This window comes from Syngnathus acus, chromosome 22 (assembly GCF_901709675.1).
Source record: "Syngnathus acus chromosome 22, fSynAcu1.2, whole genome shotgun sequence".
Taxonomy (NCBI): Eukaryota; Metazoa; Chordata; class Actinopteri; order Syngnathiformes; family Syngnathidae; genus Syngnathus; species Syngnathus acus.
Window position 1 is genome coordinate 4,267,360 of NC_051106.1, and position 16,708 is coordinate 4,284,067.

Sequence of the window (16,708 nt, forward strand, 5' to 3'; positions counted from 1 at the left end):
CCCCAGAGCCAACAAAGATGCGATTAAAAGCGGGAACTTGTTTTCAATTAGCCAACGTGAGAATATGTCCGTTCAAATCTCCCCAGAGGTTTCAAAGAGTTCCCATTAAAAAGGGAAATCAAAAGGAGGATCATTAAAGTTACACCACAACGGATTTTTTTTTTCTATTTGAAAGGAAAGCTGTGAATGATAACATAGAAAAACGGATACGACGTGCAGAATTTTTCAATTGCATCCACAATTTAAAACTGCCGTCTTAACAGGGAATTTAAATGACAATTCAATAATAATTTAATAACACTAGAAAATGCAATTCCTGCCAAAGATCACAGCATATAGCGATCTCCTATGAGCAACATGTGTGATGACATCACAGAAAATCTGCGTGTTTAAGACGATGCCATGACACCAATGATTTATTTTCCTTTTGTCTTTGGGCTAGTGATGTTATGGAAAACATTTTGGATAGCATTTGGAAAGAATAGCCCTGAAGGCTCAACGTATTTTGCTCTTTGATTAAATTTGTATCTGTTGTGAAATGGTGATTTAATTGCTTGCTGTTAAACATGAACAGCGTGTAAAAAGCACAGATTACCAGATTTGGGAGGGATCCACTGTCGAAACAGGCAGAGATCATACGGGGGAAATTTAAGAGGGACAGCGCGGGGCGTTTGGGTTCACCTGCAGGCCCCGCTGAGAAACTCTCCACAGGCGGGGTTAAAGGTCAGCGCTCCCCGGGAACACTACTTTCACAGCACACTTTATCTGTTGGACCGTACTCAAGCTTGGCCGTGTCTGGTGGACACGCTCCAATTTGGACAATGTGTCAAACACATGCATCTGCGCTTGGCTGGCCTTGCCTGCGTTTACCTGGGTGACAAATCCAATCAGTGTGATGACTCAGAATTTAATAGTCTCGGTTGTTGTTTGATGTGCAAATGATTTGCGTTGTTTTGCCGTTTGAAGTCACAGAATCATCACAAAAGATGATTACACGCCGCACGAAAACATGGGCAACAGCTCGTGGTAGGAAAAGGGGTTTACACAAAGAAACTTGATGTCCAGATGTATTTTTGTCATGTTCTGGCAACTTCAGTGGCTTAGAATGCTTTTAAATATTCTGGGCCCTACTTTTGTGTCAAAAGAAATCTACAGTAACTGTGCGCACGGGTGGAATTTTCTTTTTTTTGGTATTTTCGTAGATGGGTGCGGTCAGAAATGGGCACATGCGCCATTGAGGGCGTGAACACAGTCGACTTGTATACTGGCCAAGTTAATCAACAGTCTTGCTTAACATGGGACGACATCAAGTTGTCACTGTTTTAAAATAATGTACACATTGTACGATGATATACAAGAGTTAAATTGTTGTTCAGAAGCCATGAAAATCTGATTTCTAAATAATCAGAAAACATGTTTTGGTGCATTACTTTAAAATCACTACATTACGCTCACATGAGAATTGAATATTGATGCAAAAATAAAGCGCTCAGGAGGTTCCGACAAATGATGTTTCAAAATTACGAATGGCTCACAATGAACCAGCACAATAGTGCAAAAATACAACTCACACAGTTACTGCCGTCCTTTTTGTTATTCATTTGTATTTTTATTATGGTGTCAAAGTGATTTTCATAGAAATATTTCCTGTAAACATGACTTAATTCCTGTCTTACCGTAGGTTAGATGGCGTGTACATGCTAGCTTGATTTGTTACCATAATTAGAACATGTTTTCATAAAATGTAAAGTTAACTTACCAGTGGAGACAAAATCTTCCATATTGTGTTTGAATGGCTGGAGGTGTTCTTCTGCTGAGTCAGCACACACCTTCCGTACATCTTGCTCGCAAGCTGGCGTAAAGAGAGCAAAATGATACATTATAAACTATTGGAAGGGATTAGGGATGTAACACAACCCGATCCAAAAATAAAAAACATTACATGAATAACGTAATGCAACATAAGAGGAGGAAAAAGAACAGCAAATGTGCTGAAGGAGGAAATTACTGCATGATTCTGTCAGAGGTGACTGTGCATGTGCGTGTGTTCTGTTTCCTGATGGGTTTTCGCCGCTTTGCCAAAAGACATGACTCGCACGCGCTCGCAGGAAACAGCCGTGACTGAGCATGTTCCAACCGATACCTTTCCCACTTCCTGTCAAACGTAAGTCTGGGATGCGAGACACGCAGATGCCGGATGAGAGCACTCGGCACAATGTTCCAACCTGTAAGTCATTAATGGCCGCAATAAATACCTCCACTTTCTTATGACTAAATCAGTCAATTGTTATGCAACAAAGAAGAGCAATAAAAGCAATGTTTGCACCTGCAGCTCAGTAAACTCCCTCCATTACATCTTTTATTTATTTGTTGTCTGAAGAAATCACAGAGGAAATGTCTGTTTTAACTATGAACAGCTCGGATTCACCTCCTAAAATCTAAAACCAACACTTATGACAATAAAAAGAACCCAAATATCCTGTTTCGACAAACCACATTTCCTCTGCAGAAATACCCCAACTCCAAAAGACCAATTAAAGTCAAAGAGTAGAATTTAAAAGTGGTTCTACTCAAAACGTGGTCCAGACAGAAAATGCCGCAAGAGGGAAGGCTGCAAAGCCACAGCAGCTAGAAAGAATACAACTGTTCTGACTTTAAAAAAAAATAAAAAAGCCTCGTTCAGTCATAAAAACTAAATTTCTAGTGTCAGCATTTCTTTGATTAAGACATTCTGCACGTCCATCTTATTTGTGTATCTATAAATTCCAGAAGAAAGCACGGAAAATTAAAAACAGCTTGAGAGTAATATTTAAAAAAAATATATTTTATTGGTGCACCTGTAATTTAATTTGACAATTTGTATACAGTACAAGTCGAAAAAAAGAGAATTATATATATATAAATAAATAAATATATATACATATATAAATTAATCCAGAGATTCTGCAGATTAAATTGAGATAAATTATTTAATACACATAATAAGAGTGCGTTAAAATCAGTTGTTAGTGGTCATGTAACTTTAGTGTTTTTAATACTCACTCGGCAGACAACAACCACAACCACAGATTTTGTTTTGCTAACTGTCTCTGATGATAGTCAGACAGACAGTCTGGGTCATGATGGGAGCCAGCACCGATCTTTAAAGGGAGACTCAGCATCTTTCGCAGCCAAGTTAGTCGCCATTTAGATATATTGGGGGAAAAAAAAAAATGCTGCTATGCTTCAGTCGTTTACGGAGCCAGTTTGGTGATGAATGTTAGCGTGTGTTTTATAGGCTGTGTTAAATCAACAAAGCCCCAAGAGAATTTGAGCCTTTCCTGAGCCAGCGGCGATTTGCAAGCGCATCCAAGCAGGAGCCCACACGCAAGAGATAAACACTCGTCGGATACCCCACGGTGCTTAAGTAGCACTTACAAATGTTTTGCACAATCTGCAAAAGCTCCGCGGAAGAGCGTCCACCGGCTATTGCGTAAAACGACGTAAGATACAGATGACTGTGGGGCAATAAGTGTGAAAAAAAACAATTGACATTTAGTTTGTTGAGTTGACCTTTCATACACACTTGCCTCCACTTTAGAAAACCAAAAAAAGAAGGAAATATACACCATAGATGAGGTAGTAGAGCCTTAGACAAGTCAAGTGAAATGAATGAGACTCCACACATGGCATTCCGAGCGCAGCCTCCATTGTAAAATGGACTTCAGACTAAAGGCCATGTCTGAAAGTGACATTAAGGGCCATTTAAAATCAGGACACTGTCTGATTTGCCGCAGTGATGAATGCCTAACTGCTAGCCAGGCTTTCTGTGAAACACTAAACTCCCCCGAGTAGCAAAAGAACTCTGTTTCTTTTTTTATGGGATCTGCTTGGGAGCATCAGCACAACTTCTGTCCACTGTAATGAACGAGGACGTTCAAAGAGAAATGTCGCCTTAATGAAAATGAATAAATACAAATAAAATTCATACATAAACATCTCACCATCTATTGATGCAAACTGTCAGCTGCAATTTGGAAGAGATGTGCTAACACCAAGTCTCCTGACCTTTGACCCAAGGTCAGAGAGTAAAGACACTGCAGTCGCCATCTTAGAATCAGGTGAGGAGCACACACAGTCTTGCTTGAGGAAATCTCAAAATGGGATTCAGTGTGAGCGTTTCACACCGTCTCCAATGTGTTTGCGTTGTAATTAAGACCAGTTGCTTTCTTTAGGCGAGTTTATAACAGGCAGCATAAATATTTATTCCTGGAGGCTGCGCAGGATAATAGCTGGTGGGAGTCATAGGTGGGGCTCACCAAAAGTCCAACACTGGCCCTGTGATGCTTACGCCCTGGAGGACTACTGTGCCAGACTGCGCTGGCGCAGATCAAATACAAGCGCTGTTGCATTTATTGTCTTCGGGTCTTCCACTCATAAATGAGTGACAGCTTGAGGTGGGTCTGGCTCCTTTAGGAGACCCTTTGTATTTTTCCCCCAGGTCAGAAAGGAGAAAGCTTTAACAGCGATCTAAAAAAAATCTAAGAGAGGACTGAGAGCCAATCTAATTGCTTTCACATGCCGTATTATTGGTTGATTTAAATAACCACAGACATCAGGGGCGCATGGGAGCATCGCCTTTAACCTTTATGTGGCCCAGGCTGGCCAAGATTGAATGGCTAGAAAGTTGACTCCAACACTGACGCCACTGCATACACACCCAGGATACATTAAAAGATAAAAAAAACAACAGATAGTAAAATATAAAATAAATAAAACTACAATACAACTAAAATAAAACTAAAATAAATAAAATAAATAAAATAAATAAAATAAAACTATCTATCTATGTCCATTTTTAATACTGTTTGGCGCTTATCATGAAGGTAGACATACCTGTCAAATCCTTTTTCAGCTTCCTGAGATCCTTCGTTAGATCGTCAAATTTGACCTGTGCAGCCTGGAGTAATTCTTGTGGTTCCAGCAAGGGGTAGACGCTCTTTTCAGTACCAGCATCCTGGGAGAATAAGACACTTTTAAGATGTATGTATTTTATTAGCATGTTTGTTCAACTGAAGGCAACTCACGCTATCAATATTTCGTAGGTAGTACAAAACCACGTAATCCACCAGACTGATGTGACTCTCCTGAAAAATAAAGTTCTCTGTCATAAAATTGTAATCATGGTCAATTAGTAATCAATAGTAATTATTGACACAGCCTTTTGAGTATTGAATTAGTAGACCATTACCCTGCTCTTGACGTCCTTCAATTTGGGGAGGATCTCGAGTGTAAAACCGTCAGCCTGACCTCTTGTCCTGTTGCCACCATTCATATAATTCCCAAAGGCCAGAACGAGACCCAATATCTTGCTCACACGTTTGCACTCCAGCAATTCCTGACAGACACAGACACGGCTTTATCACAGAGAGCCTTAAAATAGCATCATGATGATTTAGTGAAGCCGTGTTCTCACTTTGCATACGCTCTTTATAATCTCCACCTTTCGGCGGATGGAGGAGATGGTGTCGAGGAAGACCGACCGGAAGATGATGCAGTGTGCTCGACCTGCAAAGTTGGGAATCTGGGAGAGCTCATACAGGAACCTGGAAAACACAAGGGGAGGAGGAGAATGGGGGTGTGATGTGTTATGACAGAATTAAACAAAACGTCTAACAGGAAGGACTATTCCGGGTCCTTGGCAGGCCACGCTTCCCCCGTGCAGGTCCGGCTGAGTCAGTGCTGGTGCGACCTGGCAGGCGATTGTCATAGGGGGCTTCGCTTGGCTGGCCTCGAAAAGGGGTCGGCGGGGAAAAAGAACCGAGCGGCATCTAGGGACTGATCAAAGTTGGCCTGGGCCCGACGTGGGACGACTTATGTAAACAGTGGCGTGTCGGAGGGGAGCGGAGCTGTAACATCCTGTGTGATTAGAGTCCGCTGACACTGAGTAGGGATGACTCAGGCAGCTATGGTGACAGCTCTGGTCAAACATGGAAATGGGAAGGCCAGGCTCAGCGGCACCACTGGATTTAGGCCTCATTAACTGGCCCGAACTACTTAACCTTGACGACATGAAACTGCGGAGGGGACTTTTTATTATCGGGCATTGTCTGAGTGTCTGACTATCCTAAGGAGATGTCTTACTGTTCAGGTTTGTCCAGCAGTTTGACCTCGTCCTCTTTGGAAGTCTCATAATGTTTCTTGATATTGGCCAGTTCATCAGGAGTAGCCCTCTGCAATAAAAAAATAAATAAATCTTAAAGTAGATTGACGTTACATGCTAATATATTTTATTGGCAGCAATACAAACAGATTTGCTATAATGTTTTTCTTTTTTTAAACTTTAATAGACGTACTTACATTTTCATATAAAGCCTCAATGGTCTCCAAATCCACCACAGAGTTATCCACAGTAAGAACAGCTGAAAGAATAAACAGTATTAATTATAAACAGTCAGTCTAATAAATAAAAGAATGAGAAAAGATCTTGGACAAAACTTTCTGGCGTTTAAGCTTTCCTGGCGTATCATTGAGAAGAGCAAACTTGTTTTTCTGACTCGTAATGGAAAATTCAAATTAAATGTTGATTTGTAGCAAATAACATTATGATAAGTCATCTATCATTGTCAATTTGGATTTAATGGGAGAGCAACCATTAACAAATTTACTCCAATTTGGTGATGTTGTTACTGGGCTTACAACAAGAGTTAAAACATGTTCATGACAATAAATGTGAAAGATGTAATTCATTTCCTATAACAAGTTTTGCTTCATCTTCATCACGTGTGTTTTTCACGTAACTATAGATGACAGCGCTGAAAGGGAAAGTAACTCCTGCGCTATGTCTGAGAGGTGTCACAGCTTTATTGCCTAGTGTGGGAGGAGGGGCATGGGGATGCCTCATCTGACAGACAACCAATCACCATTTCACAATAAATACTAGCAGAATTTTGACATTGAAGCAAACCTAAACTTGGACATTTGTGAGGAAAATATGATGCATTATTATCTTTTACAATATGATATCAATATGTTTTTCCTTGGGGCCAATGATATCTCAGGGGTCCTCAAAATACATTTTTTTCACAAACTTCAAAAACTCTTCAAAAAACACTGATATATATTTGTTAAAAGTTCCCGTTAGTAGATGGGGAGAATTGCAGAGAAAGATTCCAGAAAAAATTGGAAAATATCCCCAGTTCAATAATCTGGCCTAGCACATGGGAGGGTGGGGTCCAAACATATTTTGGTGGGGGGCAGTGCCCTCACGGTCCCCCCTCAACCTCCGCCAGTGAATGTACAGTCAAACATTTATATTAATACTTCAATGAGAAAACAAATGTCATTTTAATATTTAAATGACCTAATTTGCTGTGCATTTTTCATGAAAAGTGCAAAAGGTCAGTATAAGTTCAACCATTTTACCAATTGGACATAAATGATTGCACTACTCTGCACTGACCTGGAGTGACCAGGAAAAAGAATCACAGAAAATACGTTGATCTATTCTTTATTTCCGTGGTCATTTAACAAACGGAATTCCTTCTAATTTCTGCTGTCAATGGTGTCATTGGAAGAGAAATAGGATTTTTTTTTCTGTATTAAAAACTCCACAGGCTGGCACACAGACTGGAAAATATTGGTCCAAATGCTTCGCCATTAACACTACCCAGACCTCCTCGTTTCAATCAACTAACAAGGTAATATGCTGCATTCTGGTTCCCAGGTGCTGCCCTTGCAGTGAAGCTGTCAATGTGGTCTGGTTCAGAGGGAGCGCTGGAGGTCCATTTCCTACATCTTATTAGAGTGGATTATTCAGTCCCTCAGCCATGCAGCCGTCAATCACACACCAAAGGGGGGCCCGCTCCAATGTGTACGGCAACGCTCTGATCCGAGGGGAGCCGGATATCTCTCCACGGCGACAGATCAAAGCTTGCCTGCCAACCCTCTCACACCCTTTCCTTCCACTTTTCACTCATCGGCTTAGGTGAGGAGGAGTGTGTATGTGTGTATGTAGGGGCTGGGGGCTGAGGTGTTGCATGGGGGAGACCCCCCTATTGCTCTTGAAGCATGGTGGCCGTTGAAGTCCCCAGTCACTCTGATGGGTGCAGTTCAAACCGTCTCATCGACCAGAGGGAGGTCTTCTATTATTCTTTCTGTCTCTCCCTAATGTTCCGTTAATTGTTTGCGCCGCTGCTATAATGAGGATTTTAATTGTTTTTACAGTAGACTGCACAGGCAAGTCTGAATTTTGAATGTCGTACAACGTTTGCGTTGGAAGAGTTTTAAATGTGTTTGAAGCATGTTAAGATATGAAGAAATGTGTTTTTTCTATTTTGCAGGTGGATCTGGGACAAACCACCTATGATAAACGTGGGGTTCACTTTATGTACCCTGCAAGTAAGCCAGGCCACATGCAAGCATTAATGAAGGTGTTTTACTGTAGCTTCAAATTGTCCATTTTAAACCTTAAAAGACAAATAAATTAGGAATAAGTGAGGCGTGAGGGCTCCATTTTAGCAAATAATGGCGAGAAAGGAGACAGCAATCAGTTTCCAAGTGTGGCTTTCTTTGCTTATGTTTTATGTGGTAGCTCCGTTCCTACAAACAGTTGAAGGTGGTTTTGTTCATGTTTAGATCATTAGCGGGGTGTCAGTCCCATTAGGCTTGTGGAAACCGTCACTGGCTACAATAAACAGATCTGCTGGCCGCGTGCTCAGACTAGCAGGCGGCAAGCAGCCTCCGCCACAATCCCTGGACAGGACCCATTCCCGGCGCATCGAACGCTGTTTTGAACACTCTATTTTATGTGTTTACGTGCATGCCTGCATTTTCCACAAACGAGCTGCTAAGCGTGCGGTTCTTCAATTGAAGCAGACGTCTTTCTGATTATAAACAGTGCAGATGGGATCTGAGCTAGACTAGGTTGTCTGTTTTCATGCCAGTGGTGCTGTCTCACATTTTGACTAATTGGGGCATTTTCTTTCCCATTGTGGAAACTGGAAACTGAAATTCTACACATTTCAGTTGAAAGGGAAACAAATACTAAAATGTGTCTCTAGTTACAACTTAGACGCTGTCGCAAATGTAGGAAATTATTCTGCGCTGTTGAGCAGTTCATCACTCAAAATACTTCATCTGCATTTCATCAAGAGGCCTTCCCAATTTATTGCTCAATGGAAACATTGTTGATTTAGAACATGGCATTTCAATGATGATCTCTTTGTTTGAGGCATTAAAAATGATTGTGGACATGCTGAAAGCAGGAAATGTTTTTTTTTTACCTTGCTGAATGTCTTTCATTTCCAGATGCAGGCTTGATATAAGGATGCCGACAGCTTGCGAACGCTTCCCGTCCAGCAGCTTGATCCTCTGGAGAGAAACCAAAATTCCTTGCTATTGTTAGTCAGAACAGAGCATTGCGAGGGAGAACATCTACTTGTGCAACATTGTTCTGGTGATGATTTTTTCAGATAACAGGACATTGACGGTTTATTATTATCGGACAATAAAAATGGACACGACCCTTCACGGTGACACATGGAAATGCCGAGCTGGCACATACCTGCATGGAAAGGCAGTACGACATCATCTCCAAACTGGAAACGTAAACGCCGCTTCACCAGATACCACACGAGAGATATCATCAAAATAATCAAGTCGCAATGAAAACACAAAGGCATCAGTAGCACCATAAAAGGACAGTCTCGAAGAGCGAGGCAACAAGACGCAGTTTTTTTTGTTTTGTTTTATAACAAACTATAAATTCACAGGATTTTTATTTGTGCCTACACATGGTCACAATTACTTATGACTGAATTAGCCGTAAACCTGATGAGAGTTTTGGCAAGGTAGGGCTCTGCTCTAAAACTTAATGTGTCAGGCTTCTTCATTAGGTATTATGGTGTTGTCGGCTACTGGGCTGTCCAGTGGGAGCTGGCGTGCAGAAGCCTTAGAAGTGGGTATTGCATTACAGAGCCTTAGTGGGTGCCATGCTGCTTCTAGCTCTATTACCTGGATCACTGGGGATCTCCCACTCTGGGAGTACCAGGCTTTCCTCAACACCTCTAATTAAGCACTTTGGACGGGCCACACTTAAAGCGGCCCAGGAGCCGTTCCTTCTCACTGTGGCTGCAGAAACTTGCCAATTAGGCCAAACAGTTAAGCTAATGAGAAAAGATGCTGGATGTTTGGTCTCATTCATAGAGGATTGACTAAGGTAGAAGGATAAATGATGCTGAGATAGATAGACATCAATAGCAAACGGCTCCCTCCTGTGGAAGAAATGGGAACTGTTTATCTTGAAGGGAAAACGCAAAGGAGCTATTAAAATGAAACAAGACCCCGGGGCTGGCTAAGCCTTTTTTAACCATGTGAAATCAATAAGTGAATTGCTTTGAATGTGCGTCTGATATTTTGTTACCTCCTTTCAGTTATTGAGCGGGATCCTAAAATGAGCACAAAAACTAATTGCAACCTTGATGGGTTTTGACATTAATGCATTATATGTTTTTCTCCCCACATTACAAAATAATCAAAATACAGCTGCAAGCAAAAAAACTAGCCTGCTTCATAATTGATTTCAAATTGGACTCAACTAATTTTTCAAGTTATTCCCTTTACAAATGATGGATTTTATGTTTCGGGAAATTCCATTATAGAAAACAAGGGACATTGCGCATAAAATTACAGACAAACCTAAATATGATAGAAACAGAACTTTATTAGCAGAGGTAATGATCGAAGAAAAAAGTGAAAGAAGAAGAAGCAGGTGGCTGATGTCACTGGCAGTGGGAAGAATCAAGCAGTCTCAATTTGCACGACTGAGCTGAACTGCTGACCTTCGCCCGACTATCTGTCTGTTATCACCCCGGCAGCAATAACAAGTGTCTCATCATTAACCAACTTGATAAACTCAACAAACCCCAGTCACACCCACTGGTGTTCATCTTACACCCTCTCCAAATATGTCTTCAATAAACGCCCCATGACTGTGCATGCTCATGTGGGGAAGGAGATAATGCATAAAGTTGAATTTATAGGAGTAGAAGAAATGATCATTTTGTTTGACTTTTGACAATCTCTCCTCTCCATTGTCATCATTCGATAAAGACGGCAGTGACATGCAAACTGTTTGCTCGCCCCTTTCCAAATCCTATTGGTGCAACGCCAGTGGATTGAAGCCACATGACTGCAATTACACAAAGCCCACCCTGGCAAAAAAAAAAAAAAAGCTGTCATCGACGTCGGCTCTTCTACTTTGATATGCTAATCAGCACACAGAGAAAGGCTCCAGAATAAACTGGAGCTTTGATTTTTTTTTTTTCTGTGGCACACATGATAAAGATTATCACTCATGGAGGCATCAGCTACATCCCCTAACATTAAACTTAATGCTGTGAGGAGTTGTTGGAGATCAGGGAAGTGGATCATATGCATAATGCACAAATACATTCCAGTCCCTCCTACTTCTCTGCCCTGGGCTGTGGGGACAACCTGATCTGGCAACACTTTTTGGGGCAAGTGCATAAATGGCCCAAAACATGCTAGCATCACACAATTGCATGTCCGCGCTCGGCTCCTCAATTAATTATGAATTAATTAGAGCTTACTCACATCATAACTATGCTGTTGCAGACCTTTGAAAGACTTCTGGATCTTTTTTTTTTTTTAAGATTAAAGAGATGGACAGCTTTTTCTGGATTTTCCAGCACGTTTTAGGCCCGCACCATTAAATAGTTTATTTAGAAATGTGAGTCATCAAAGCTCGAGTTGGACGACAGAAAGAAAAATATAGACCTGAAAATGAGTATCTCTTAATGTGTTACTTTTCACAGAAAGCTTTTCGATTACTGCGCCAGCAAAGTTTCCATGAGACTTCTTCTAAGCTGATGTCAGCCCCCGACAGGAGACAGTTGGAAGTGTTTCTGTCTGGATGTGGCTGACTTTAGTTGGATCAAATGCTTTTGCCACTTTAAGAGTGACCAGACTGAATGGGATGATTTGAGGATGGAGACTAAGGACACCGTGCACACACATACACGTGCCCCCCCCCACACACACATTGTGGCCCTGTGGACCCGTGTGGAGCCTTGACAAATTGATCAGAATAAAGGATGTGTATAGATTTAAAGGGGACTGTCTACTCGGACGCCACAGTCAGGACCACGAGGCGGCCAACGTGCTGACAGGGCAATGGCTGCAGCAGATGTTCAGAACCGACAACATGTTTAACGCATTAGGCGGTTAGGTGAAGGGGAAATACAGTGGAACCTCGTAAGTTAAATATTGTACAATTTGAAACTTCATCCAATGTTTGTGGGAATATACCTCTGATGTCACTACTGTATCAACTTGGCTACCTAGCAACCCACCCACCAATCCATATTACACATAATAAAATTGTTGTAGAGCTATCACTATTGAATATTTCTAGAATCGATTATTCTATCGATTATTCCATCATATGCCAATTCTTGTCATTTGCGGTCAAATTGTAAAGTCAAGTGTTTTACTGTTTTGTTTCAACTTTGCGTAATATTACAGAAGCTTTCTAATTCTTAAATCCAGTACTGGTAGGTGGAGTTCAGTTGTATTTAACTTTTTAGTACAACACATTTGCATTTAACCTTAAGATACCTTAACTTTAAGATGCATATGTGTAATTTCTAGAAATGAATTCAAGGTGGATATGACGTAACTCTACCTTCTTTGTTTTTGCTTTCTTCTCATACGTATCCGACAGAGGTTTCTTCATTGGCTGAGTTGTGGCCTTGGAGAAAAGCTCTTCAAACTCTTTTGGATCAATGATGTCTGGCTCCTCTAGCGAGCCCCACAAAGTCTTGTTGCTGAAAAAATAAACAAAGAACATTTGCAGCAATTAGATGAAGGCTGTGATTCAACTTTCTAAACAGAATTTGTGTGTTGCATTTTAGGGAGATTACAGATGTTTACTGAACGTACCTACAAACCTTTATAACATTTACATTTCCACTTTGAGACCAAAAAACATGGATGTTAACCTTCTAAACCAGACTGTACTTAAAATGCAAGCGCCCTGGTTATGCCCGAGGTGATAAACACAACCAAACATTGATGCAAGCTTGTTTGTGTCCTTATGGAACATTTCCAGCAAATGAACTACAATGAATTCAGAAGTTGCTGAGTAACAAGGATAATAAAAACAAACAGATGTAAAAAGGAGAACATGAGCTGCTTCAAGTCAAGAGGATGTTTAACACTCTGCTGTTACCAACACATCAGTCGTCTGCTAACCCTAAATTATGGTAATCAAATCAAGAGACAATGCTTTCGGCTCCATAAAATCACTGCGTCGTAGTTTAGCTCATCAGTTTTTTTACTCTATGAAAACGGTACAGCAAGTTTAAGTTTGACTAAACATAAAACAAGACATTTGGAAATGTGGATGGAAATCATACAGAATTTCTTGAAGAACATCTTGAGAGAAAAAAAAAGGCAACCAAAGACTATCCAAGACATACTTAACCTCGTCTACCTAAATTGTCATTAAGTGCTAATAGGCATTAGGCACTAATGACCTCACCCATGACCTAAATCCACTAGCACTGCTAATAATGCAAAATTAGTGTTGAGTCTAACGAACCATTGGCCAAGAAGATTTTTCTCCTGAAGGTTCTGAGACTTTGAATTCCACAGACAATACGGAGTAGACTAAATTAAAATGCTTGTCGTGTATAATGTGTGCTTTGGTTCACATTTGAGGAGCTGGCAACATTTCAAACTCAAACTTTTTAGACCATCACACCATTACCAAAGATCACACAGCTGATCCACTTAGAGTCAAACCCTTTTAGTACCCCTTAACTCGACCCTTTATGGCTAAATTTATAGGTGCTGCTGCGGTGCCTTGTCCGGTGAGAACGCACGGACCAAAACACGGCTTCCCCCAACTAATCCAGCCATGGAAATACAAGGTCATAAAGTTGAACGCCTGGCACTCATGAGGCAGCGACCACAACCACAGTAAATGGGCTGGATAATCCACTTACAAATACAGACTCCGCAGTTCAAGGGAATGGTGCCGAGGCCTACAATTCTTAGTGCTGGACAGAACCAATTGGACTATGTGCGAGGTACTCATTGCACTAATTGGAATTTGAATGATTGTTTAGGAATGTCGAGTTTTTTTCCACCTCTACCTGTACGTTCAAACTCCTTAGCTTTGCTAATTTATTATCATAAGTGCATACTTATACATATACATACTTATCGTCATGTACTTGAATCCTGGTCCAATACAGAGGCTTCATGGGACAGGCGGGCTCGATAGCGGGTTTCCGAGGGGGCTTTTCGAAGATACTTCTGAAACTGAACCCCCCCATGAGTGGAGGTGGTGGGGGGTTGCCGCCTGGAGGAGGGGGAGGAGGTGGAGGCCCTGCTCCAGGTAGACCAGGAGGGGGAGGCGGTGGTGGTGGTGGTGGTGGGCCACCCCCGGCGTGTAAAGCTGGCGGCGGCGGCACTGCTCCAGTCATGCCTGGTAGGGGAGGTGGAGGTGGTGGCGGCGGTCCCAAAGAGCCTGGCAGGGGTGGCGGAGGCGGGGGTGGTCCGGTAGGCCCCGAAGCCGTTTTAATCCCCAGATTGAGTCCGATAGAGTCCAAGTTAAGTTTATTCGGGAAGTTCTGGCCGGCTGTTTGAACGAGACCGCCCGCTTCGCCCTCTGGGCTTTTGATGAACGTCTCTCTGTCTGTCTGGATCCCCACAGTTCGCCAAGTTTTGATTGTTGGGTCATCTGCAGTCGACACAGCCACGTCTCGGGTTTGTCTGCCCTCCACATTGTAGGTCCTGTCTTTTTGCATCTTGGCAATGATGCCTTCAAGGTTTGATATTGAAACAGCATGCTCGCCGCGAAGTTGGAAGAGTTCAAGCTCAAAATCAGACTGTAAAAACACAACCATGGATATTAGTCATTTCATGTTCCAACGGAATAACTTTAATAATCTGTATTGGATAAAAATGATTGTTGCACAATATATTCTATTATTATTTTTATATTTTTTGGTCCATGGCTTGCTCAGAGAAAATCTATCAACTAAAAGGTCATTTGACATTTCAAACAACAACAAAAAAGAAAGAAACAAAGCAAAGTATTGATTGGACACAACAAGGAAATTGTTGGGCAATGAACCTTACACATGTTCCTTATTAACTTATTTCACTTCGAAACAGCATGAGGCACGTTCCCACCCTTTGTTGTGGGCCGACATGTTTCTCAGTCTCGACATCAGTCTATTAAGTAGGGTAAATTAAAGGTTTTAAAGCGGGAGATTCTAAAATAAATCCTGAGCTCAGATTTTCATTGAGAAATTTGCCAATGAATCAATTCATAACTAACTTTACGTTATATAATCAAGTGACAATAACATTAAAAAAATTGCTGTCTAGTAGTTGTGGTTGACAGTTAATTCTTTGTCTTTTATTCATTCTCAATTTTATACCAAAATATATTGCAATCTTTTTATAAATTAAAATTGTGAAGACTTCACTACACTAAAACGAGACAGCTGATCTTGTTATAATTGTTAGTTGTTGTTTTTTCCACATCAACCATTTACATGTAAATAAACATGCACCTAACAATTGATCACATTTAAAAAATAATTTCCTGATGTAATTGAAATTATTTTGCTGTATTTCTGTTCTTTCTTCATCAGTTTTTCTATATATGTGAATGCGCCATACGAATACAAAATGAATTGTATATCTCGAGTATTCGAGGGAAAATAACCCAAGATTTCTTGATTACTGTTGAAACAAAATCTACTTTCTTAATAATTTATGTACCGTAGTACATTGTGGCTATTGGTTCTCTGCTGCTGTTAGAACATTTCATGCTTACTTGGCGCCATCTTGCGTCCATAATAGTTAAGTGCAGCTAAGTGTATTTCCATTCATATACTGTTACAGTGCGGATGTAAATTTCTGAACAGTGTCCCTGCAGTTTCACTATTTATGATTTATTCCCATATCATTGAAGGTGGTTTGACACAGTGACACAACTTACGTGCATTCGCTCCAAGTCTTCCTTGCATTCCCTCTTGAGCTGCAGGAGGGCAGCCTGGTGCTCTGAACACAAATCATATTTTGATGACACCAAAAATTCATTTATCATCATTGTCTGTGTGTTTGCACGTTTACAAACAGAATGACTAATCAAACAAGAAGAATGACAAATTTCTGGTCCTGCAAGACTTGCAGCTGAGTTTGATATAACAAATGATAAAATTCTACAGAGGGTTGGGTCACTGCTCACGGATGGACCAGTATTGCAACTTAAGCAACCAGTTTTTAATCAGGCAGGTGACAGTGTGCTGCACTAAGTAAAACATTTAGTCAAGTCAAACATGTTAGTGAGATGATACGTGGATAAGAATGAATGAAGGCAGAAATAGGAACCACCTAAACCAAGATTCATGAGTTTTAATTAAAAAAAAATATTATTGAGGGTCGGCATTAAATTGTAGTTGCATTTGTAAATTCTGTTTCTTACCTGCCTCTGTGTACTTGAGCCCAACCTTTTCTTCTTCATCTTTGGATTTGGGTGGTGGCCACACAGCCTGCAAACGACCCGGGGTCCGGTCCTCACTGTCCGCAGGTGACGTGGCCTCCGTCTGTCAGAACAAAAGTGTATTCATGGAAAATTGGTACCGTATCTTTTTATGATAATCATAAATGTGAATATTCTGGGAGG

The 16,708-nt window shown here is 41.0% G+C and overlaps 1 protein-coding gene across 2 annotated transcripts in view; it reads right to left on the reverse strand.

Moving 5' to 3' along the window:
- Positions 1-16,708, reverse strand: part of LOC119116275 (formin-like) — a 32,286-nt gene that overhangs the window by 6,540 nt on the left and 9,038 nt on the right. For both annotated transcript variants that reach the window (XM_037241548.1, XM_037241552.1), the window contains 12 exons: positions 16,508-16,628; positions 16,022-16,083; positions 14,227-14,897; positions 12,686-12,827; positions 9,264-9,351; positions 6,340-6,401; positions 6,124-6,212; positions 5,456-5,585; positions 5,231-5,377; positions 5,067-5,126; positions 4,876-4,996; positions 1,760-1,852 (listed from right to left, as the gene is read on the reverse strand). In XM_037241548.1, the coding sequence (XP_037097443.1) occupies positions 1,760-1,852; positions 4,876-4,996; positions 5,067-5,126; positions 5,231-5,377; positions 5,456-5,585; positions 6,124-6,212; positions 6,340-6,401; positions 9,264-9,351; positions 12,686-12,827; positions 14,227-14,897; positions 16,022-16,083; positions 16,508-16,628 (1,786 nt within the window). The remainder of the gene's footprint in view (positions 1-1,759; positions 1,853-4,875; positions 4,997-5,066; positions 5,127-5,230; positions 5,378-5,455; positions 5,586-6,123; positions 6,213-6,339; positions 6,402-9,263; positions 9,352-12,685; positions 12,828-14,226; positions 14,898-16,021; positions 16,084-16,507; positions 16,629-16,708) is intronic.